Genomic DNA, 24,268 nt, shown 5'->3' with positions numbered 1-24,268 from the left:
GAGGGGTGGACACTTCCCCAGGCGCGCGCACACGGGAACCAGGTGGCCGTGGTCATGTGGACAGAGTGGCATGCCTGGGCGCCTGAGGCTGGGCAGAGGGCTGGGCCCCCCTCTTCGCTTCCCATCTGGCCTGGGAGACGCGACCCCCGGAGGAAATCTCGTGCCCAGGCCCTGGCAGCGAAGGCGCGAAGTTCTTGGCGTGAGGTGGGGAGCGGCGCTTCCTGTGTGCTCACGCTCTCGCTCCTTGCGAGTGGCCCAGAGCGCGCGGCGCTGCTTTTACCACGGGGCTTTGGCAGTAAGGACTTAGACCGCGCCGTGCCCCTGGGGAGCGGACCGCGGGCAGGATGGGCGAGAAACATGGGACGCAAGCGGAGGCGACGGTGACCTGGGGCCTAGTCTCTGGAAGCCCCCCTTTCCTGACTTGGGGTAGTAGGAGAGCCCCCTCGGATGAGCGGGGTGCGTGTGTGTGTGTGGGGGGGGGGGGGTTGCCTGCTTGCTGCACGTGCGGCATTGGCCGGGACAGAGAGTAAGGTCGGACCTCCAGGAGGCTGTCCCTGGGCAGGGAAGGGTCGAGTTCGAGACCCCAGCGACAGGGCGTGGGGGTCTACGCGGCTGGAACCGAGCGCACGGGCTGCGGTGGCTGCACCGGCCCCCCATCCCCAGCCACGCGGCTCTAGGGCCAGCAGAAGAGGTGGTGGGAGCGGGCCGGTCTCCACCACTCAGCCATGCATTTCCTCGCGGCCCGGGTGCCCCCTCTCCCTCCCAGGTCTCCCTGTTTCTCCCTCTAGATACAAAGCCTGGGAGAGTCAACCGCGCGGCGAGATAAGATCACAATTTCAGCCCGTCCCGACAGAGCGATCTTATCAGGATGGGACTTGCAGAATGGAATATTTTAAACTTTATCTGAGCCCAGATCGGGGCCGCCTTATCGCCGCACCATCTCAGGGATGCGGGGGAGGGGCAGGACGCGAGCTGGCCGCGCCCCCAGCCGCCCCGCTCGCGGCCCTCCGGGCGGACGCTCCTCCCGGCCCGACCCCCGGTCCCTGAAACGAGACGCGGGGGCCCGGCCCGCCGGCGATTAGATTACCGCGCGCGGGGCGCACAGCGCGGGGGGCGCGGCGCGGGGTGAAGGTCGCGGGCAGAGCCGGGCCGGGCGTGTGGGGGCGGGCCGGCGGGGGCCGGCGGGGGTCGGGGGCCGGCGGGCAAAGTTTGACTCACGCTTGATCTGCCGGGGGTTGCTCTGTTTCCTCCTGGACATGTCTCCGGCGCCGCGCGCCCTCCCGGCGGCCGCCTCTAGCCCCTGGCGGGCGGCGGCGGGCGGCGGGGGCGCGGCGGGGCCGCGGGGCGGCTCATGCCCCCGGCCCCCGGGCTCCGCGGCCGTCCCGGCCCGCGCCCCAGCCCGCCGCGCCCGGCCCGGAGCCGCTGCGGAGGCCGGAGGCAAGGCCCTGCGCTGCGGGCGCGCCGACCGCCGGGGGCGGCGGGCGGCGGACTGTTGCCAGCTCCTCGGCTCCCGCGCAGACGCCGCCGCCGCCGCCGCCGCCGCCGCCGCTCGGCTTTTCTCAATGGAACCTGCGGGCAGCGCGCGGCGAACCGGGCGGCCTCGGCCGGGGCGCTCCCGGCGGGCGGGCGGGCCGGCGCGGCGGGGGCGGGGCCTGCGCGTCCCCGGCGCCTCGCCTCCGGCCCCGCCCCCGCCGCGCCGGCTCCGCCCCCCGCCGCGCCAGCCCCTTCCCCGGGCGGATCCAAATTCCCTGCAGCCCGGCCCCGCCCCCGCCGCCACGGCCCCGCCTCCGCCGCCACGGCCCCGCCTCCGCCGCGCCGGCCCCTCCCCTGGGCGGATCCTGGTTCCCTGCGGTCCAGCCGGCCCCGCCCCCGCCGCGCCGGCCCCGCCCCACCTGGCCCCGCCCCCGGGTGGACCTCTGGCTTCCTTAGCTCCTCCTTCAGTCCCGCAGCTTTGTCCCCAGGCCTGGCTCTGATTCAGCGACCTTTCGGTCCCGCCGCCCCGCGGCTCCGCGTCAGGCCGAGCTTCGGGCCTCTCTGGACACGCCCCTAGGGCCTAGCTCCTCCCCCCAAGCCCGGCCCGACCCGGCTCTCCTCGCCCCCTCGCTCCGCCCCAGGTTTCCCGTGGCTCCGCCCCCAGCCCCCCGGCCCCGCCCAGGACCCCTGGGCTCGACGACTCGCCCCGCCCCCCGCCTGAGGGGTGCGGGCAGCAAGGGCCCGGTCAGGAAGCCCTAGGCCTCGACGCCCCACTGTGTCTTGAGCCAGATTTGGGGTGTGGAGTCCGCTGTGGCCGGGTGGGGGCTTCCGTCTGAGCCTGCGGTGGAAGAAGCATCCCTGGGGTCCGCCGTCCAGATGAAGTGTGGGGACCTCCGGGCCCTCCTCCCCTGGGCTCCGGTCTGATTGTAAATCCGGGAGGGTGTGGAAGCCGGCCGTCTGTCCCTGCTCCCCCTGCAGCAGCCCGCTCCTCCCCAGGGAGCCCCTGCTGAGGGGCCGGGGAGGAGGCCCCTCCGTGGGCTGAGCCGGCACCTGCGTCCCCTCCCGGCCTGGGACAGAGTCAGTACTGTGTGTTCTAGCCCTGGAAATGGAGACCGACTCTCATGTCTTTGGGGATATGTTCATGGGATCCCAGAGGCCCCCACCCCCCACCCCCTTTTCCGGTGCAGCTCAAGTCCCAGAGCATTAAGAGCTGTGTCCCCAAGCTGAATTGTGTTCTTTTAATATTCTCGGCCTGCATTTGGTACCTGCTCCCTGGGCCCTTCATTCAGAAGAAATAGGGGGGAGAGCAGGGCCCAGGGGCTGACCAGAAGACCTTTGCAAAGAAGACACCTGGGTGCCTGTCCAGATGATTATCACAACGGTCACCTGCAGAGGCTGGCCTTGTGCCGTGTGCTCTGCCTGTGAGACACTCCTGTTATCTATGCCCCTGGCCCATGGAAGAGAAGGGCTGCCCCTGGGGCCTGGGCACTCTCTCTGGCACCACCACTGCTCTCCAGGGGCCTCTGGGCAGGAGAGTGGCTGCTGGGCAGCCTCGCAGTCTGGAGGCTGAGGTCCCCCCCGGGACCACATGTCCACCACTGGACAGATGGGCACACTGAGGCCAGAAGGCCAAGAGACACGGCTCACCAGCTCTTCCCGCTCCCCGCCCTGGGCCAGTGGGTGCAGCCTTCCTGCAGCGGCCTGGTGCTTGGACCCTCTCTGCGGGGGGGGGCCCACGGTTGGCTCGTTCGCTCAGGGCTCCCACCGGTGCGAGCTTTCCGTGGGCCTTGCCATCATCCCCAAAGGAGGGCCTCTTTACAGGGTGGGGACCTGGGGGTGGGGCGGGAGGGGGCTTCCTAGAAGCGGGGCTGCGGGCTGGCACCAGGGCTGGCCTTGAGGCCCCAAGCCCCGGGCTGGCGCTGCTGCGACGGCTGGAGGTGTGTGTGGTGGAAGATTGCGAAGGTCAGTGGAAGAAAGAGGGCGGGACCGGTCAGTGGGATTTGGGGTGCAGGGGAGACAGGCAGCGCTTCGCTGCTTGTTCCTCATATGCAGTTTAAAAACCCGAGGCCCCCGAGAGGAAGGACACGTCCGAATTTCCCAGTGACTTAGAGGCAGAGGTGGGTCAGAAACAGAGCCCGCTGACTAGGACCGACTACCATTTTGGGGTATGCGTGAACACGTAGAGCTTCTTGTTTAAAAGTTAGGAATCTCAGGGCAGCCAAATTAGAGCATTAAACCAAGCGCACGTGCCCATGAGGCCATGACAGTCCTGCCCCAGGCCAGAGCTGTTTCCCCAGCACCTTCCTTCTATACCTTGCTCCTTCCTGCCGTCCTGTGGGGGGGAGGGGGAGGTCATTACCCCACCGTACGGAGACGGGGAGACAGTCTGCAGCCCGCGGGGACCAGTGGCGATGCCATAGGACCTCGCCTGCGCAGGTCCCACACCCTCAGGGGAAGTCGGTCGATAATGGCCACATGCTGAGGAAAGAGGAACCAGAAATGCTGTCAGAGGAAGGCCTGTGTGAGTTCACAGTAGGAGCCTGGGGAATCCAGGGTGGCTGTCTGGAGAAGGTGACATCGACGCGTGGCTTTGCAGGGGGCCCTGATCAGGTGAGAGAGGAGGAGCAGTGCGGGGTTGCTGAGGGTGTCCAGGCTAAGCCCACCCGGCCGCCTCCATTCCCCACGGACTGCCCCTTGTGCACCTGTCTCCACCTGCCCCTGCAAGTCCGCACGGATGGCCAGGGCTCACGTCGCCATTGGTGGAGAAGACAGGGCTGTGTTCAGCCGGAGTGCAGGGCTGTCGATGCCCGATGTGGAGCTGGGCTGCCTGGTTGTCCCGGCTCACTGGATCTGAGCTTTCTGGCGGCTGCCTGCTGGGGTCCCAAGACTCCCTGGAGGCCTCCTGGGCATGGCTTTGACCTGGGTGCCTGCTCTAAGGGCGATGTCATCACCACCGTCCGCCCCACCTTTGTGAGCCCTACTCTTGGCTGGTTTGTATTCTCTCACGACACACTGGCGCTGTGCTCTGGAGGTTAGGACGTCAGGTCGCCCTGGCAGAAACTGGCAGGGCTGGGCCTGGAATACATAAGACCTGCTTTCAAGCACCGGGTGGGCTGTCGTGGGGGTGAGGAAGACACTGAGGGTCCGAGCGGTCCTGTGGCTCAGATGATGTAACCCCAGGCAGCCGTACTCCAGAGCCCAAGTTCTTAACCCTGGCCTGGGAGCAGGGAGAACTGGGTCCAAGTTCCACCTCTGCCATTTTGGAGGGTGTGACCCTGACCCGGTCCTTAATCAGTCGGGTCCTTGGTTTCCTCCTACGTAGGTGGGGGTGGGGGTGTGACCCCTCGGGGCTCCTCTGGCCTTGATCGCACTGTGGGCTGGCTGTCTGTGGCCATGTTCCGTGCCGCCTCCCCACGAGGAGGGCTGCCCCAGGCTGGGCAGCTGCTGGGGGTGGGGAAGGAGCTTCCACGTACCAGGCCCTGCACTGGTTTTCGGGCTATGACCAAGGGAGCCACAGAATGTTCTAGAAACTTAAGGTGACCCTTGAAGGAGGAAGAGGATGCTCAGGAAAGAGTGATGGGAAAAGGGCTTCCTCAGCTAAGGAAAGAACAGGTGTAGAGGTTGGGGCAAGCTCGGGGCTAGAGCAGACTGGGGGTGCGTCAGGAGGCCAGGCCAGAGGGGGCCCCCTTTCTGTGTTACTGCCTCCCAGTGTCTGCGATTTCACCTCCTTACAGCTCTGAGATGCACCCCGATACAGTGCCATCACCCCACCCTGCTTCGGGCCCCTACCACCCGTCACCACTGCCATCGCTACCCCGCTGGTCCCCACGGCCACCGCTGCCCCCCCTGCAGACTGAAGCCAGCGGGACCTTCCCAGAAGCCATCTGTGATAATCTCAGGTTCTGCCCTTTCCCCGTTCTACCTTCTTTTTCTGAACCTCCTTGGTGGGGGTCCAGGTGTCCTGTGGCCCCGGGGCCCTCGCACAAGCTGTTCCTGCTGCCGGGGGCACCCTCCCTCAGGGAAGCCCCTAACCTCTCCCCGACAAGGTGACGCCCTCCTCTCTGTTCCAGCTGGCAGGGCCCGGCCTCTCTTCTGTGGCACCTGGAGCCCCATCGTCTGACACCAGCAGGGACAGGAGTGACACACGGGTCAGCGCACAGCCTGCTCGTGACAGCTTTCTGAAGGAGGGACCGTTAGAATTCCCATTTGCCAGAAGAGTAAACTGAGGCTCAGAGAAGTGAAGCCACTTGCCCGAGGCCGTGCAACAGGTAAGCGGCTGAGCCAGCTTCCTCCCTAGGGAACCCACACACGCTGTTCCAGAGTGGCCGCTGGTGGCTGCGTTGGAGGAAGGGGGACCCAGGCTCCATTTGTGGCCCCTGCCTGGGCCGGGCCTTGCTCGCTCCCCGCCCCCCGCCCCGCCACGGGTCCGCCAGAGGTCCTGGAGCTGCCGGCAGCCGGCGGGGCCCACGTTGACATTCATCAACACCAGCTCTGTGAAGGGTTTAATTAACTTCCTGTTGCAATGGGGGGATAATGAGTTTTAAGCACCACGTGACTCTGTAAGGAGGTCAAACGGCTTCGAGGATGTCAAAATAAATTAAGTTAGGAATCGGGAGGCCGCCCGGGGGAGGGGCGGGGGAGGGCCGGACGGCGCTGCCTGGGCCACCCTGGGGCAGGCCGCTGCCTCTGTTGCCCGCATCGTGGCAGTGTGGGGGGTGGCTCTGGCCTTGGAAACGGGACCCCATCTGATCTGCACTGCTCACCCCCTGGGATGTCTGGGGGAGAGAGAGCTGGCCGGGGTCCACGCCAGACGAGGTTCTCCTCCCGGCCTTGGTGGTCCTCTGTGAAACCGGCATCTGTGATGTCCCGGGACACGAAGGCTCTGGTCCGCGAAGGGTCCTCGAGTGCTACTGAGGGCCCCCCTTTCACGCGGCTGCCCAAGTGTGGCCCCCTGACCCGGCCAGGCAGTGCTGGGCGCCGACAGGAGACATTATCTGGATATTTCCCAATCTCCGAGAGTTGGGGTCACGTGGTCATATCATCAGCTAGGAAATGCTCATGTTCTCATCTGCCTCCTTCCTTCCTTTCTCCTTCTCCACTTCTTCCTCCCCTCCCTTCTGCCCTGCACCCTTCCTCCCTCCTTCCCACCCCAAACACGTAGGGAGCCCCTACTTGAGGCACTGCAGGTCTAAGTGTGAACAACACATGCGTGGTTGGAGTCTGGCAGGAGGGCGACCGTGGCCACGCAGGGTCGGCTACCACGGTCCACGGATGGTGGACAAAGAGGAAGTGTTATCAGGGTAAAGGGCTGAGGGAGGGGAGGGGGCAGCCGGAGGATGGCTGTGGGGAGAGGGTCCAGGCAGAGCCCGGGAGCCCCGGCTGCGTCCAGCAGGCCACAGTCCTGAGCCCTCGGAGGGAGCCTCCGAATGTTGGGGCCGGAGAAGCTTTTGGTGATTATTGTGCCCATTTGGTGGCCAGGAGAGCCGAGGTCTGGAGGGGATGGCGGCAAACCTGAGGTTTCCTGCTCCAGCCAGAGCCCTGCTGCCCCCTGGTGCTCACCCCACGTGGCAGAGCTCACTGCCCTCTTCCCCGGGGCCCCGAAACGGGGTGCAGCTTGTTCAAGCCTGGCCAAACCCCGGGCCTCGGGAAGTCCCGTCCTGCCCCCCTTCCCGCCTGGGGGCTCCAGGGAGGAGGCCAGTGGCCTTGAGCTGCTGCCCACAGGCCACACTGTGTGGTCAGTGAGGGAGGCACTGCCCTGTGGGAAAGGGGTCGTGGCCTTGGGTGCCCAGGCCCAGAGTGGCCAGGAAGGAGAGAGAGCCCAGAGGGATTACCATCCCACAGCAGCAGGCCCTGGGGCCTACTGCCTACACACTGCACTGGGTGGGGAGATGGGGGCCGGAGGGATGCGGCCTCGGGGCTGGACCTCCACAGCCCACACGAGCACAATCGCGGGTGACAAGGCAGGGCCCAGGGACCCCCAAGTCCCATCCCGTATGGGGGTGCCTCAGGAGCCCCAGTGCTGGTGAGCACCCCAGGGTATGAGGACTCAACTCTTCCCTGGTGGCTGTTTGCTCCTCTGAGACTGTCTCCGTGGGTCCCTCTTAACCCGGAGTCTTTCCACTGTGTGCGCGTGGCCGTCTATACTTTCCCGGGGGATGGGACTCTCTCAAGCATCTGCGGCCCCGGGAGCTTAGGAAAGCCCACGTTAAATAATATTGTCTGGGGGTTCCCCTGAGCGGATGTGCCGTGGGAAGCCTGGCCCTTTACGGGGGTCGGGGCCGGCATGCCTGCTCCTACCTCCTGCTTCCCTCCCTCCGGCCGTCCACGTGCTTGCCCGCCCTGTCCCACACCTGCACCCCTCACCCGGCCCCAGGAACCAGCAGTCCTGCCCTGTCCCTGGGCTGGTGGGGCTGAGGGGTCGGTGGGGTCAGGCTTTGGGCCCAGGGCAGAATGCAACTGAACAATGCAGCCACTTATGTGATCTTGCTGCTGACATGGGCTCTCCCAGCCGCCCACCCTGCCTGCCTTGGGGCGGCTCCCGGAGGGACCCTGAGGCCACGGGGTGAGCAGGCACGCTGGTTTCCCAGAAGGGACGAGCCAGGCCCTCGGGGCCCAGGGCCGAAGTGGCCACTTCCCCGGGGCCTCAGGGAGCTGTGGCCCCTGAGCGGGGCCTGTGCAGGGGCTGCTCCCGCCCCAACCCTCTCCTGTGTTTGTGCGGCCCACTCCCAGGGCTCCCACAGCGCTTCGGGGAGCCTGCCCAGAGGCGTCTTGAAGGGCAGGCCTCCCACACTGGACGCAGCTGGTCGGGGTGAGGTGGGAGGAGCTGTGCAGTAAATGTGTGTCTCTGAGCCCCTCAGCGACTGCAGGGCGCTTTTTTTTGCGAGAGGAGGGCTGGCGGCTCATCCCCCCCCCCCCCCCCAGCAGCCCAGCTGGGCCGATGCTGCCACCTGCTGGCCAGCCGGCGGCGTGCGCATCTGACTTGGAATCGGGGTTGGGGCCTGTGCTGGGGCCTACGATTTCCCGCCGGGTTCCCAGCGAGCCGGCCGCTCCTGGTCCCCGGCTGTCCCAGGTGTCAGGAGTTGAACAGGGGCCCCAGGGGTCTGGATCCCCCAATCACCAGATGGCCGTTCTCAAACATAACTCAGACTCACTCCACCCCAACCCCGTGCCCCCTTGTGTCCCCCACCTGAGGCCCTGCTACAGAGATCCCCAAGGAGACCAAAGCCCCCGACTCATGACAGAATCTGTCTAGAGGCCCCCAAAGCAGGGGCTGCATGTGGCTCATTTCCCAGCACACAGTAGGCGTGTAAACGTGAGGGGCCCCTTCCCTGAGACCCTAGAGACAGCCTGCCCAGGGCTGGGGGTGCACGGACGGGAGGGGCTTGTCCTGAGGGGGAGCCCCTGGGAAGAGTGCTCCTGGCCGAGGAAGGTGAACGTGGGTGGGTGGGGGCCCCCGTGGGCTTGGGCAGAAGCGCGGAGACCCCACTTACGGCCTCATGTGTGGGCCTCCCTCCCTGAGGCTCCCCCTCCTCTCCCTGCACACACTGTTGGGTGTTGCTCTGAGTGCCTCCTCGCGCCCCAGCCCAGACGGCCATCGGGGGCAGGACGAGGACGGGTGCTTGACTCTGGACGGCCCGGCCTGCTCTCCGGGCACTTGTCCTGGACACTGGGCTCTTTGACGGTTGTCCTCGGGACATGGTGGGCCCCGGGGTCTGAGTCTGCGGTGGGCTGGTGTCTCCGGCTTTGACCCTTTGTACTACCTTTGCTACCTTCCCGGGTCCCCTAAACTGAGCTGTGCTAATTACTTCCCGACACTTTATCTCTCCTGCTCTGATCCCCGAGGCCCCCAGCAGTGAAGCTTCGGAAACGCTGCTAAATGCCATGTTAACAAGCCGGAGAAGCTGGTGGGATCGCTGAGCTGTGTGTGTGTGTGTGTGTGGGGGGGGGGGGGGGCGGCTCTGCAGGGCCACACAATCCTGGTGACAGGACAGAAGTGGCAGCTAAAGCCACCGAGGCAGGGGCTGGCGGGAGGACAGACAGCACAGCCAGAGGCTTTCCGTGAAAACAGTGAGGATATATTTAACAGCATGAGTGCAGAGGTCTGCACAGTACAACCTCAGAGTTGCCGTGTTATTCGTCAACACTAAAGGCATTCTGAGTGGCACACAGCACCTTCTAGAAAGGCAATGTGGGCCCAATTTGGTCTCTTTCAAAATATCAAAATAAAAACTTTGACACACATTGCACCCCAGGTAAAAAAGGAAAAACAGAACACAAACCACGAACCTCAGAGATGCCCAAGAACAGAAGGAGGCCTCTCCTGCCCTCCTGCCCCCTTTGAAGACACGATTCCATAAACACGACACGCGCGCCAACCCCTGGGTCCTGTCAGTGCATGAGACGCCTCCCTGACCGGGCAGCGACACCACACCCCGGCCCTGAGCGTCCCACCTGGCTGCTCTCCGACCGTGACCATGGGGCTGGAGCCTGCCGGCGGCCTGGGGAGCCAGTGAAATACTTGTTGGGGCCGCTGGTGCTGGTGGGCCTTGGTGCAGTGCCCCGTGCCCCCCCCCCCCCCCGCCAGCCGGTGTCCCCGCCCATTCCCCCAGGTGAAACACACCAAGGAAGCCTGAATTCACATTACGACATGAAATAGCACCAGAAATTCAGAGTAACATTGCTGATACTTGCAGCGGAGAGCTCCTTGTGGGAGGAAGGCTCTAGAAAGGGCAGGCGCAGAGGCAGGGCGTTTGGGGAGGGAGAGCCGGCAGGAACTGGCTGGTGAGCAGCTTTCTCCACCTTCCAGATGGGAACCCAGTCCCCAGGGGTCAAGGCGCAGTGGAGACAGTGGCCAGCACCACTCTGTAGTCAGAGAAACCTGGCGTGCTCCGGCAGCCTGCTGGCTCACGAACAGCTCTCCCAGGGGGGAGAGCCCTGCCCTGGAATGTGGCTTCTAAGCATTTCCAGCAACAGCAGCAACGAGACTGAGGGGAGCCACCTGACCGAGGCTGCCTCAGCTCACTTCCCTGCTGGATGGCATGCGGGAGGACCCTGTGAAAACCTTCCGACGAAGCGTCTGTGGCGTGCTGTGCCTTGACAGTGGGACACACAGGACAGGGCACTGCTTCCTCTTCAAGTTCTTGGTGCCGAGAAAAGATTGGTGTGGTCTCAAAGGGGCTGCAGCTGGCCCGGCCCTCACTCTCACCTTCTACCTAGAAAGGGACTGCTGTTCCCCCCCCCCCCCCCCCAGGCCCTGCTCAGAGCATCACAGTCTCAGCCCTCTGAGCATCTGCATAAGTCAGGTGGATTAACACGTGGCCACCCACCCAACACCCTTCAAGCACTGAGGCTTGTCAGCATACACGGGAGCCCCCACTTGCTGGGTTGTTCCAAGCCCTGCTGCCAGGTACTCACTCGTGTCTATAAATTACTCTGGAGGGTCTTTCTTTAGAGGGATCTTGAAGCTGGTTAGTCTCTGCCCAAAGAGCTGGCTGAGGAGGTCATTCTGGGACTCGGCAGTCCGGCAGGCACGGGGGTTGGCAGGTTCAGCACCGTGGACAGCTCTGTCCCTCTTGGGGGGCCTGTGCAGGGGTCTCCCCTGGGCACAGGCCTTGCCCTGCCCCTCCTTGGGGCGCCTGCAGTCCCCGTGGGTGTGGCCGGGCCCCGCCTGCCGCTGTTGCTCTGAGGGCTGGGGTGGCATCGTGCCCTTCTGGCTACCGGGCCTGGCCTTGGTGGGGAGCACACGGCTGGGTGTCGCCTGCTTCCGGGGGGCCCGGGGGGGCTTGTCAGGGACCAAGTGGGCTCTCCCCAGGCTCCTCACACTTTCACTCCTGGCTGGCCCTGGGGCCCGGCCCTTCCTCTTCTTCTCACTGACCGTCCCATCCTCCCTGGGGCCCAGGCTCCCCCGGGGCCCCTGGTCACCGGCCTCCTTTGGCCCCTTGGGAGAGCCCTTGGCTGGGGCTCGAGGGGGATGCTTGTCTGGGGCGGGGCCCTGGCCCGGGCAGTTGGGCTTGGCTGGGGTGGTGGCTGTCTCACTCTGGAGCTGCCCGCTGGCCGGCTGGGGCCGGCTGCCCCCTGCCGTCTTGGTGCTGTGCCGTGGGCTCCCCACTCCCTGGGAGCTGGGGCTCGGCTTGGCTTTGGCGGCGGTGGGCTTCGGCCTGTCCTCAGTGCCATGGGCTAGCTCTCGGGCTGTCGGACTGGCCACAGCCTTCTTTGGTTGCCCCGGGAACCTGGGAGCTTTGCTGGGGTTGGGCAAAACCGATCTGTCCTTTGACAAACTCCGGCAGCCCAAAGCCTTGATGGCACTGCCTTTGTGGGAGGGGCTCCCTGGACCTGCCTCAGGCAGCATGGGGCTTGTGGGCACCTGCTTCTCCTTTGGGAGCAGGGAGGGGGCTTCCGGGCCGTCTTCAGGGGCACATTTGCCGGAGGCCCCGGGGGCCCTGCCTCTCCCTGAGAATGGGCCGGCAGCCCTCTTTTCCTCTCCATCTTGGCCTCTGGCCCCTGGCCGGGGCAAAGACCCCCCCAGAGGGAGAGCCTGCTGGAGAAGAGGCCCGGGGCCGCCTGGAGAAGCCTCATCCTCGGAGCTCTCCGCGGCTCCGTCCGGCTTGTGGCCATCTTTGCCCTCTGCGGAGGCGGCCGGGAAAGGGGACAGGGCCGGGGGCAGGAGCTCCCGGAGGTCAGAGGGCAGATCGCCCCCTGTGACCGGGTGGCCCACAGGGTCTACAGGCCTCTCTGGGGTCCTGGGCTGCCCCCTGGTGGTGCCAGGAGCCGCCTCTGGGCAGGGCTGCGGCAGGGCTGGGAGCGACCCCTCGCTCCGGGTGGGGCGGCTGCCCCAGGACAGAGGCCTGTCGGCGCCGCCGGGCCCCGGAGGGCTGCTGGGCGGGGCCACCTTGCGCCGTTTGCTGGGCAGGGCGCCCTCGCGCGCCGGGGCCTTCTGCGTGGGGGCGCCGGGTCTCCGCACGCCGCGGAACGTAAAGGGCTGCTGCCCCTTCCGTAGGTGTTTGTCCATGTGCCGGTCGAACTGCTCCTTCTTGGCGAAGGTGTAGTTGCAGGAGCTGCAGACGAAGGACCGCTTGCTGATGTGCGTGACGTCGGCGCAGAGCTCGCAGGCGTAGAGCGGCGTGTGCTGCAGCTCGGGCTCCTCCCTCGCCCCGTGCGCCCCGGCCAGGTGCGCGCGCAGCTCGCGGGGCTCGCCGTAGACCCGCGGGCACTGGGGGCACAGGTAGACGCGCTGAGGGCTGTGCACCGCCAGGTGGCGCTGCAGCTTGAAGGGCTTGGGGAAGCGCTTCCCGCAGTGGTGGCAGTCTCGGGAGGGGTCTTTGCAGCCCTCGTGCACGTGCACGGACACGGCGCGGAGGAGGGGCTCGCTGTGGGGGCAGGGGGCAGGGGACAGGCTGGGGGACGTCTCGGCGGAGCCGCTCAGAGGGCCGCGGTCCGCCAAAGCCCCGGCTGGGGCCGCGGTGCCATCTTGGTCGGAATGGCTGGCGGGAACCTTGGGTTTCGCCCTCTCCCTCCGGAATTCTTTCCCCGCCCCGGTCGGCTGCCCCGACGCCCCCGCGGGGTCGCCCCGTGCCTTGCCAACGGAGCGCTTGCCCCCGCCGGGCCCGGACGCCTGTCCCATGATGCTGCCCAGGAAGCGGGTGACGGTGCCGTCCCCCTCCCAGTCCCCCAGAGACCTCCGCGCCTGCCCCTTGCGGGCGAACCGCAGGGCGTGCTCCCGCAGGTGCTCGTTGTACATCCAGACGTCGGCGACCTCCCTCAGGCACATGCCGCAGGCCCAGCGCCCCGCCTTGCCCTGCACGTGCTTCTCCTGCAGGTGCTGGCGCAGCAGGTCCCGCGAGCGGAACCTGCGCTCCACGCACATGTAGCAGGTGGGCGGCGGCGAGGGGCTGTGGGCCAGCTTGTGCAGGTCCAGCCCGCCCAGGCCGCGGAAGCGCTGGAAACACACCTTGCACTTGTAGGACGCCCTCCTGGCCTTGGCGTGCCGCTCCCTGCCTGGCGCCCCTCCTGCCGCAGCCGCACCCTCTGCCCTTTTGCTCTGCGGCCCCCGGGAGCCCGAGAAGCTGGTGCCGGGGTCGCCCGCGGGGTCTTCACGGGGCCCCAGGAAGCACAGATCTTGCACCTCCAGTTTGGCGCTGAGCATCTCAAGATCTAGGGCGTTCCCGGGAAGCTCGCCGTCATAGTGTTCTCGCTCCAGGTCCGGGGGCTCCGGGCTCGCGCCGCCTAGAGAAGAGGCCATCTCTTCGGCGGGGCCCCGCAGCTCCAGGTCTCGCCAAGCCGCTGGGACCATGTGCAGCTCGGGAATGTTCTCGGATGGGTGGTCCTCGGCGCGGCCGTGGGGCACGCCCTCCGCCAGGTCCGCCTCGGGGTCAGGCTCCAGGGCCCACAGGCTGGGGCTGGGGGCCCAGGGGTCAATGCCAGGCACCTTGCTGCTCAGGAAGCCCTCCAGGAGGAAGGACTCCGGCAGACCCGTGGCCTCGTCACCCCACGGGTCCTCGTGTGACAGGCAGAGCGAGCCCGAGTCGCTGAGGTCTGTGGGCGGGTGGGAGGAGGCCAGCGGGACGCCACCCCCCGCCTCGCCGCGGGGCTCCAGTGCCGGCGGGGTCTTTGGCTGTCTACAACGCTTCCCGTAGACGTGGGGGTTCTTCTTCCGAGTCAGGCGGCCGCCCAGAGGGAAGAGCCGAGAAAAGGAGGCCTCGTCATCAAACACGCTCAGAGGGTCCCCGAGGCCGGGGCTGGGGGCTGCAGGGGCAGCGCCCTCATGTTCCTGGAGCCTGGCCTGCGCTTTCGGGTTGAGCAAGGGGCCCTGGGGGCAGCTGCTGCTGGTGCCATCGGCAGGGGTACAGGTCTCAGGACGGCCTGGGGGACCCGAGGGGGGCTCACGCCCCTCCCCAACGCCTTGCCTCGCCCCGCCCTCAGCTGCTGTGCTGTCCCCTGTGGGCTCAGACCTGGCTGCCCACGATGACTCTTTGTAGAGATCTGACGTCCTGGTCTCCCTGGGTCCCCAGCACCCCCTTGCCAAGGCCGTCCTCTGTCCCCCCGACCCGTTCCCAGGAGGCCCCCCCTCCATCCCCCCTGGGCGGGCCGTGCAATCCTGGGGTGACTTCCGTGCTGGCGTCTCCTCCTCTGTGCCCTCCACGCTCTCCATCACCCGGGGCCAGGGGGCGTCGGTGTCAGGTTCTTGGCTGCCCGGAAGCCCCGGGGAACTGGCAACGGCAGCGGATGGGTCCCAGCAGAATTTGTCCGTAACGACACCAGGAGAGACTGGAGGACCACTCCCCTCCCGGAACCTTCTTGCTCTGGGCTTCCTCGCCTTTTCCCGTGATGTCTTCTCTGGCTTGCTGGGGACGTCCGTGGGCACTCTGCCCCGCCTTTGGCCTCCCCCTTTCTCTGTCTGCTTGGGACAGGGTTCGTCCTTTACCGGCCGGTCCTGTTTCCTGGGCTCTGTAGGCCTCACGTGCACTCCTGGTTCGTCCAGGCCTGGGGGGTGTGGTTCCCGGCTAGGGGTGCAGCCTGGTGCTCCCAGAACGCTGAACCCCTCCCCGCCAGGTCCCTGGGACATCTGGGGACCCGATGCCTCTGCATAAGCCTCGGCACCCTGGTCGGGAGGCGGCCCGAGAACGTGGCTGGGGCCGCTCAGTGCCTGCCTCAGTTTCTCCTTCCCGGGTGCCCTGCGGCTTTTCTTCCCGGGGGGCTGGCATGCCTGGGGCTGGGGAGCAGGCGGGGCCGGGGGGGCCGGCTGGGAGGCAGCAGCCCTGCGCGGCCCGTGCTTCCTGGCTCTGTGGCGGCTCAGGCCTGGCCCGGAGCGGAAGGAGGCTGCACATACTTCACAGGTCACGGGCCGCTTGCCGGGGGCTCGGTCCCTCCAGTGGCCATTTTCTGTGGACACAGGCTTCTTTTTAAAGCCACGAGGCTTCGGTCTGGTGCCCTGGGGGCTGAGGGGGTCCCTCCGGGGTGTACGGTGAACATTTTTGAGGCTCTGGGGGGAGCTGGGTCTGGAGTCACTGGCTGTGCAGCCGGGAGATGGGATTCTGTCCTGGTGGAGCTCTGTGGAGGGGCGGGTCGCTGGGGGCCCCCCACTGCCAGCTCCAGATGCCGTCACAGCAGAGCAGCTGGCCCCCGCCTCGCCTTCCTGGCAGGCACAGGAATCTGGCCCAGTGGCCCCCCATGTGGAAGGGTCAGCGGGCAGAGAGGTGACACCCTGGCCTTCGCTGTCGCCTGGGGGTTCCAAGGAGGGGGGTCCCGTGGGCATCCCATTGGGGCTGGTGTGGGGTGTGGCCCGCCTGCAGGGGCAGTCTGACCAGTCATCTGGGGCGGGAGTGTCGGGAAGGGCAGTGACTTTCATGGTCACTCTCGGGGACATGGTCCTCACTGGGGGAGGAGGGGTGGCCGAGGCAGGAGATCTCCTTGGCTTCTCTTTTCTGGAATCCTCTAGAGGTCCTGATGTGCTGCCTTCAGGGTGGTCCTCCCCCTGGGCGGGAGTGAAGATACCGATGAAGCCAGGCTGGCCCAAGGGAGGGTCTTCTGGGGGGCTCTGGTCCCCCAGGAGGGGCTGGTGAGCCAGGCTTTCCTTGAAGCCACAGGGGCTTGTCCTCAAAGATGGGGGCACTGCTGGTGCTCGCCCGGCCCCAGCATCTGTGGCGGCTGGGGTGCAGGCTGTCCTTCGTGGAGGTGCCCCGGCAGGAGAAGAGGCTGGTGGGGGCCGCAGGCTGGGGGGATCCCTGCAGGATGGACGTGCCAGGAGCAGCCCCCTCTGCTTACCTGAAGGCGGGTCTTTCTGGGGCAGGTGTTCTGGGCCAGAGGGCATGGGGGTGGCTACGGGAGTGGGCAAGGGCAACTGGTCCCCTACAGGGGGTGCTGGGCTGGCTGCCTCCTCTGAGGTCCTGGCCCCCGGCCCAGTTTGGGCGTGGGCTGCTACCAAAGACTCTGCATCAGAGGAGGCGGGGCTTGGGGTGGCCCATGCCTCTTTTCCAAGGCCCAAGACCGCCCCATTTCCCTGGGGCTGTCCCCCTAGCTGGTCTGCGCCCCTGGCCGGCCTGGCCAGGGCAGCTACAGGATTGGCGTTGACTGTGGAGAGGTTGTCCGGCCCCACCAGGCTCCCCCGGTTATCTGGCTGCAGTCCGCTTGTTCTGCCTTGGCCCTCGGGCTTCTCAGCCTGGCCGAGTGAGTCCGGATGTCCATCAGCCTCGGGCCCCAACTGACATCCGGCCACCGCAGGGATGGCTGCCATCGGTACCTCCCCTGGGACGTCCTGGGTGGGGCTGCAGGCCATGTTCCCCCCCTGCACACTGTCCCCTTCCAGATCTGAGGGGTCACTGCACTGAGGGCTCTGGGTGTCAGTGGGTGGGGGCCCCTGTGAGCCCAGGGCATCCTCCTCCTTCCCAGCTGCTCTGGCCACCAGGAGCTGGAGTTGACGCAGGGGGCTTGTGGCTGGGTCCTGGGGCCTCCTGCCAGGGCTGGTGTTGGGCACACAGGCAGGACTTGGGGAGGCCCCCACGGGTACGAACTCCTCGTTAGCCTTAAGGCCTGGGTCCCCCACCCCAGGGAGGGGGAGGCCTGCTCCTTCTGGCCAGCCTGCTCTGCTTCCAGAGTATCCCTTGGGAGCGTCTCTGTGACTGTCACCACAGGATGGGGTGGCGCCCCAAAATGCTTCCAGCTTGGGGGGCTCTAGGCAGGGCCCTTGCACCTGTGTGCAGGGAAGGCACAGCAGGGTTTCGCTCTGGTGCATCCCGGTGGCCCCGTTATTTTTGGGAAGAAAAGGCTCACAGTTCGGGCTGTGCTTTGCTAAGCTCCTCCCGTCCAGTGGAGGTTTGAATGGCCCTCTAGAGCCGGACAGAGAGACTTCCGGGTGGAGCCCACAGTCCCCTTCTGCCGTTGGGGGGCCTGTGTCGGAGACTCTGGCTCTCTGCACTGCTTGGAAGCTGTGGTCGGCCCCACTGAGGCTCACAGGAGCCCCGGATGCCACGTCCGCACGCGCAGCAGGGGAAAGGGCGGCTTCTCCCGTGCGGGATGAGGGCCACTCCTCACGCTCGATCCTTAGCATCCTTTCCGCGGCGGCCGCTGCTGCTCCTGCCCCTTCTGGGCCTGCACTCGATTCCCCAAGACCGGTGAGCTCGGCCTCGGGCTTGGAGAAGGTGTCCCTGGAGGGCGAGGCGGCCCGGTGGGAGGGCAGAGGGGCCCCGGTGCCCGCGTGCGTCCTGCCCGAGTGCCCAGCCGCACACAGCAGCTCGGGGGTCTCGTGTGCGCCTTTACTCTGCAGCTGACTTTCCAGCTCGGCGACCAGTCTTTTGATTTCAAGTTCGTCTTCAGACAGGTTGCCCATAAAAGTGACGCCACATTCGCTGATCTTGCCGGGCAGAGGCGGGGGGCTGGCAGCCTCTGTCCCTTCACCGGGGCACTTCCCGCTGAATGCCTTCTCCCCCAAGAGGTCAGGAAGGTGACCCATATGGCTGGCCAGCACGGGGGTCTCCTCCAGCAGGGACCAGCCCTTGTCGGGCAGAAACGGGGAGTATGGCGGCTCTAACTGGGGTTTCCTTGGTGGAGGGGTGGCACACACCAGGGAGGGGCGTGTGTGTCCACTTCCGGACAGGCTGCTGTAGATTGGCGGCTCAAATCTGTCCACAGGCAGCCCCGAGAAGAGGGGTGTGGACTCCAAGGTCAACGGCGGCGAATCGGCCCTGCCCGGGCCCACTCGGATCGTGTAGGTTGGATTCCTGGGTGGTTCTGGCTCGAGGGAACCGGTGTCCACAGCCTCCTGAGGAAGGTGCATGTCGCCGGCAGGCAGAGCGCCTGAAGCTAAGGGCTTGGAGTACAGGTCTTCTTGGAAACAGCCAGGCAGGTCTTTGGGTCCAAGGAACAATTTGCCGGGGGGGCTGCCGTAGGGCTGGGGTCTCTTTTTGGCAAATGGAACCCCCACGGAGTCTCCGTTAAAAGGAGCGGAGTCGCAGCCAAGATCGGGGGTCTTCAAAAACAGGACTCCAGGTTCAAGGTAGGCGGGGTCGGTGGTGTTAGCGACAGGCACCAGCAGTGGTCCCGGGGGGTAGGCAGGGGGGTCCTCTCTGTCCCGGGAGACGGGCGGCTCCGTGCACCGGGCAGTGCCCGGCAGACCGCCCGCACCTGCTGCTGGCGAGCTCCCACGGCACGCCCGGGCGTCCTCTCTGCCGGGTTCCGGCCGCTCTGGGGCTGGGGGGCGGGGGCTTCCTCCCGCACAGGGGGCTGGAGACGAGCTTGCAACCTCCCCGGGACCTTTCGTGGCGTCCGGGGGCAGCCTCTCGGCGGTTTCAGGGCTCTTGGCGTCTTGGGGGATGTCCGGCGCTGGACGGGTCTCCTCTGGGGCCTTGGTGCCGGCAGGAGACTGCAGTAGGTGCCCGGGGCCTCCCTGCTCGGGGCCTGGGCTCCGGCAGCCCCTGTCCTTTGCGGCTTCCTGCCTCGCCACCTTCCTGGGTTTCTGCCGCCCTGGATCCTCCTTGGGGCCCGGGGTCCCAGCCACCTCCCTGTGCCTGGCGCCTCGGCGCCACCGCCGACAGCCGTGGCGGGGCCGGCCTCTGAAGCGGGAGCCCGGCGGCCGCGAGCCGTCCTCCTCCTCGGACTCCGAGGCGCACGCGAGCTCTTGGGGCCCGACGTGGGCGCTGCTGGGTGCCGGCCCCGAGGACGCTGGGGGGCAGTGCCCGCCCTGCCCCTGCCCCCTGGGGTGCTTGTTCTTCTGCAGGACGATCTTGTGGATGAGCTCCTTGCTCCAGGTACCGCCCCGCAGCCGCCTCCTCCTGCAGTCCTTCCCCGGGGAGCGCCGGAGGCGCTGGGAGCTCCTGGTCTCCACGGGCAGGGCCTGTCTGGCAGGATGGCCCTGGCTCTCCGCGGCCTGGGTTCTGAGGTCCCGGAGGCGGGGCAGGGACGGTTCGGCCCCGTGGCCTCTCCTCCTCGGCCTCGGGCGCGTGGCTCTGGGGCCCTTGCGGCTCTTGGCGGTGCCTGATGTGTCCAGCCCTTTCTGGAACAACTTAAACCGCTTCCCTCTCCGGTGCCGGCCGGCCGGGCCAGCTCCACCTGTGTCCGAAGGCGCTGGGCCCAGGGAGCGGGTTTGGGGCCTGCTGCGGGCCGGGTGGCTCCCGTTGCCTGGCCGGGGGCCCGGGGGCTCCGGTGGGGTGGCCCCGGCTGGGAGCGGGGTCTGGGCTTTACTCTCTGGCGTCGTCCCCACCCTGGTCCTGGGGGGGTGCCCAGCCCCGGGACCTCTGGGGCCAGAAGGCTCCTCGTCAGCAAAGACGTCGATGAAGCTGCTGTCGATCTCGGGGTTGTCCGACTGGTATCCCAGGCCGTTGAGTGCCTCGGTGATGAGGCTGTCCAGCTTGGCATCGTCCTCCGGGTCCAGGCCCACTGCAGGGAGCGGGAAGGGGGCGGCGGCCAGGCCGGGCAGGAAACTGGTCCTCAGGGGGTCATCTTTGCTGTCGGGCCGGACGTCCCCGCTGGCTAGGAAGGGGGCCGTCTTGGTGTGGCCGAGCAGGCCGGGGCTCCCGCTGGCTGGGGCTCTGGGGGTGGCGGGGGGCCCCGGGGGCTGCTGGTGGCCGTCCTTGGCCCTGGCCAGCAGCACGCTGCAGAACTGCCGGTGCCCCAGGAAGGCGGCCAGGCTGCCGTAGTTCTGGTCACACTGCCTACAGGTGAGCAGGACGTCCAGCTGGTCCAGGCTGGCGCTGCTGAGGGGGAAGTGGTGGGCGGGGTAGGGGGGTGGCTCCCGGGGGAAGCCCTCCAGCCCCCCGCTGCCCCCCTCGGGGCCTGCGCCGGGGAACGGCGCCTCCTCCAGGCATTTGAAGGAGCCCTCGGCCCCCAGCCCCTCTGTGGGGAAGGGGAAGGCTCGGAGGGGCTCCGGCTGGTAGTGAATGGGGACGGTGTGGGGGCTGCTGGTCTCCTGGGCACGAGGGGGCGGGTGGAAGAAGGCGGGGGGCCCGAGCGGGCCCGGGAGCTGGCTCTCCTCCGGGCTGGGGTTGGCCGGGCTGCTGGGCAGCGGGGACAGCGACGAACAGGAACTGCTGCTGGCCGTGTTGGTGGCAGGCGAGGGCAGCGGGGACTGGCAGGGAGAGGCGCCCACCGCCCTGGGAGGGGGCAGGCCGGGCGTCGTGCGGGCTGAGGCCTGGGCCTGGGCCACCCCGAAGAACAGGGGCTGGGCTCCGGGCTCCTTCAGCCCATTGTAGGCGAACAGTCCGGGGGAGCCGCCACCGTGCCGGCTCGGGCTGTTTCTCAGGACTGCCAAGTTCTCCCCCGGCCCGGGCGTCTTGCCCGCAGCGGCGCCCAGGGCTCCCTGGCCGCCCCCCTGCCACTCCGGGGCCCCTGGGGGGAAAGGCAGCCGGCTCAGCACCTCCACTCGGTGGGGGCTGGGCCCGGCGGTTGGGAGCACCTGGGGCCAGGGCAGAGGGGGACTCTGGGGGAGGCCGAGGCGCTGGCCTAGGCTGGGCTGGCCTTCAAAGAATGCATTCCTGGCCGAGGCCGGGGGACCCAGGGGAGGTGCGGGGTAAGGGGCTGCAGCAGGGTCCCACAGCTGGGGCAGTCTGGTGGGCAGTGGCCCCGGGGCGGCCAGCTCCGCGTCCAGAGACCCTGGGCTGGAGCTCACTCCGCCGGCTCCGGGGCTCCCGTAGGCCTGCCCGGGAAAGTGCCTCTGTGGCAAAGAGTTTGGTGGCCCCCTGGGGCTCCCCAGCCCCTCGTGGGCCGAAGGCGGTCTCTCAGGGAGCGCTTTGGTCAGGCTCTTGTGCAAACTGTCCGGAAAGGTGGCTGTGCTCTCCGAGAAGGGGCCGGGGGCCGGGTGAGCAGCACCAGGTTGTGAGGGAGCACAGCCGAGGTCACCGGGGGCGTCGAGGCCGGGCTGGCCCGGGTAGCAGGGAGGGGGTTGCGGAGCGGGCTGGGTGGGCAGGGGGTAGGCCTTGCCCGTGCCCACTGCCTCCTCCAGCCACGCCCCCCGGGGCTGACGGAAGACGAACGCTAGAGCGCTCTCCGCGAACTCGGGCCCGGACGTGCCCTCGGGGAAGGGTTTTGGGCCGGCCCCACGCAGAGCCGGGAAGGGGTACTGGAAGGAGGCCACCCCGGGGCCGTCCCCTTCAGGAAAAGGCTCTGGCTTGGCAGAAGGGACCCCGAATCTAGCACCTGGTAAGCTGTTGTCGACAGTGGGAGGCCAGGCGTCCGCCCCGCCGGCCGGGAGCTCCGAGTAGGAGGCTGGCCTGTGGGGGCTGGTGCCGCTGCCCGGGGGGGCCCTGAGGGGCGGGGGCCCGGAGGTGGCGTTCGGTGAGGTATAGTTGGTGGAGGTAAAGCTGGAGGGGGTCTCCTGGAAGCACCTTTGGGAACTCAGCTCTTTTGTAGCAGCTGGGGCCTCCGCCTCTGGGGCCCCGGGGTCCTTGCCCAGCGGGCCCTCGGGAGTCTGGTCCGGGGTGGGTCTGGCCCGTGAGCCGGAGATGGTCCCCGTGTAGAGCTGCTGGGGGCTGCCGTCCGCCCTGCTGGCCTGTGCGCGGCTCCTCCCTGGAGGGGCCCGGGGGCCGCCGCCCTCCCCGGGGAGGCTGCCCAGGGACGGGGCTCTCGGGAGTGGGGCCTTGGGCTCCACCTCCCTGGCCTGCCACTTCTGGGTCTCTGGAGGCTCCCCAGCCTGGGCCCCGCAGCCTGTGGCCTTGGCAGTCCTGCTGGCTGGGACACCGTCCTCACCGGGGGGCCGGGAGGGGCCCTCCGTGCCACCGGCCACCGGGCAGGGCTGCAGGTCTCGGGTCATGGCTGCGGGCGGTGCTCTGCGGGGCTGCTCCCCCGGCATGGCCCCTCCGTCTGGGCGCTGGGAGGACGTGGCGGTCCGAGGGGGGCCCTGGAGAAGACTGCTCTCATGGTCCTGAACGGGCCCTGCAAAGACAGCGCAGGGTGAGGGGGGGGCTTGGGGGCTCCGTGGAGGCTGTGGCAGCTGGGTGGGGGGACCCCGGCAGCTGCACAGAAACCCTTGCCCTCGGTGGGGGGGGCTCCACTCCAACGGCCCCTTCACAGGTGAGGGAACGGGTCCCCGCCAGACTGAGAGAGGGCCCCCTTTGTGGGGGAGAGGGTCTGTGAAGACCCTGGCAGCAGCGGGGGTGATGAGCACCCAGAGGCCTGAGATGAACCCAGCTGGGGCCAGGGGAGAGCCCAGGGAGGAGCGGGGGGGTCACCCTCGCCTGCCCGGGGAGGGGCCTCGCAGCGGGAGCAGAGCGGCAGGAGACAGGAGGTGAGGCCCTGCTGGCCCAGGACAGCCTCAAGCCTCGTGCTCTGGGGACTCGCTGGTCTGTGTCCCGAGGGAGGGGCCCTCGTCCAGGCTCCTCCCCGGGACTACCCCACCAAGGAGGGGGTGTTGTGCCTGCCTGGTCTCCCGGGTGGGCGTGGCTCCCGCGCGACACGTAGAGGACCGCGCCCACACCCCATCCCCGGCCGGGCAAGCCCCTCGGCCTCCCTGCACCGGCCGGCTGGTGCTGCTGCAGAGACGACATGGGTCGCTGCCCACACGCTGAACAGGCCCCTGGAGGAATGTGTGCTGTTGGTGTGGCCTGCCTGTCTGATTCTGCGGATCCTGGGCCCCGGGGACAGGGAGCTGGACACTCAGCCCGGCCCAGGCCTCGCACACAGAGGCACTCCTGGCTGGGGAAGGTCAGCCTCCACACCCTGACCTTGCAGGGATGGTTACCGGTGCCTCCCTCACCGGGCCGCCCACAGGCTCCAGGGTCTACGTGAGCTGGCACACGGGGGGCTCTCCCCGGCACCTGCGCTTCCCTGGCCTCAGTGTCCCCCACTCCCCGCCCGCCCCCCGCCCCGTGCATGGGCTTCTGCGCTGCTGCCCCCGGGGCACCGCCTGAAGCCAGATGAGAACTGGGCTCGGTTGGCCCCTCCAGGCTGCAGCAGTACCTGGGGGCAGTGTTACCTGGGGATCCTGTGTGGGTTTTTAAGGGGCAGTGGAAGCCGCTGGCCCCCACAGCCCCACCTACCCTCGGGGGGCGCCACAGCCTCTGGGCACACTTGTGAGTCTGGACGTCAGCATCCCCCAGGTCTGCTCTGAGGGCTCCCTGTCGGGGCCTCTGGGGAGGTAGTGGAATTATTACTCAAGATTCCACCATCCCCGTGGAGGGACTGTCCCCGACTGTCCCAGCCTGTCCCTCTGCCAGCAGGCTTGGCCGCATGGCTCGACGTGGTCGCTAGACGTGAGCAGCAGTGACTCTGTCCTGTCTCTGTGAGGGCTGAGGTCACGAGCTGTGGCCGGCTCCTTGGCCATCTTGTGGCCTCAAAGGGAGCCTTCCAGAGGGGGTGGCATTGGCTCCGGTGGCCTAGATGGCCAGCCTCGGGGCACCAGGATGGAGAGGGCACCCGGGAGAGGGACTGTGGGCACAGGCAGGTGCAGCGCAGCTTGGGGACCCTCGGAAGGGCTTCTGTGTCCTGGGAACAGACTGGGGGAGCTGGGTCAGGTCCCAGAGGACAGCGTGGCCCCTGCGGGCCGTGAAGAGGGGCCTGCGAGTGAAGAGATGGCAGGGCTCCGGCCAGGAGCTCGAGCGAGGGCGGCCCTGCCTCCCCGTGCACCCTGCCCTGGGCCAGCGCACCCCTTCAGGTGCCCCCTTGCCGTCGCCTACAGGGACGCCCGATAACCAGAGCCTGTCTGCCATTTCGAGTGTGGCGACTCAGTGTGAGTCGGGCGGCGCTGAACCCGCTGGGGGCTGGTGTCTGCCCCCACTAAGAGCGAAGAGGACTCTGGCCTGTGGGGACCCCCCCCCCCCCGAACTTCGCAGGCAGCCTAAGGAGGCAGGGGCCAGGACCACCCAGACCCAGGCGG

General features: G+C 67.7%; 2 protein-coding genes across 2 annotated transcripts in view; both read right to left on the bottom strand.

Moving 5' to 3' along the window:
- ZFPM1 (zinc finger protein, FOG family member 1) overlaps nucleotides 1-1,633 on the bottom strand; it is a 65,706-nt gene extending 64,073 nt beyond the window's left edge. Inside the window, exon 1 of the mRNA XM_081791350.1 lies at nucleotides 1,219-1,633. Within this exon, the coding sequence (XP_081647476.1) occupies nucleotides 1,219-1,258 (40 nt within the window). The 5' untranslated portion in view covers nucleotides 1,259-1,633. The remainder of the gene's footprint in view (nucleotides 1-1,218) is intronic.
- Nucleotides 1,634-10,693: 9,060 nt separating this feature from the next.
- ZNF469 (zinc finger protein 469) overlaps nucleotides 10,694-24,268 on the bottom strand; it is a 47,152-nt gene continuing 33,577 nt past the window's right edge. Inside the window, exon 3 of the mRNA XM_081791349.1 lies at nucleotides 10,694-22,329. Within this exon, the coding sequence (XP_081647475.1) occupies nucleotides 10,901-22,246 (11,346 nt within the window). The 5' untranslated portion in view covers nucleotides 22,247-22,329 and the 3' untranslated portion in view covers nucleotides 10,694-10,900. The remainder of the gene's footprint in view (nucleotides 22,330-24,268) is intronic.

Source organism: Panthera onca, chromosome E2 (genome assembly GCF_046562875.1).
Source record: "Panthera onca isolate mPanOnc1 chromosome E2, mPanOnc1 haplotype 2, whole genome shotgun sequence".
In the NCBI taxonomy this organism is placed as follows: Eukaryota; Metazoa; Chordata; class Mammalia; order Carnivora; family Felidae; genus Panthera; species Panthera onca.
Note: the sequence above shows the minus strand (reverse complement) of the source record. Positions and strands in the feature narration are given on the sequence as shown.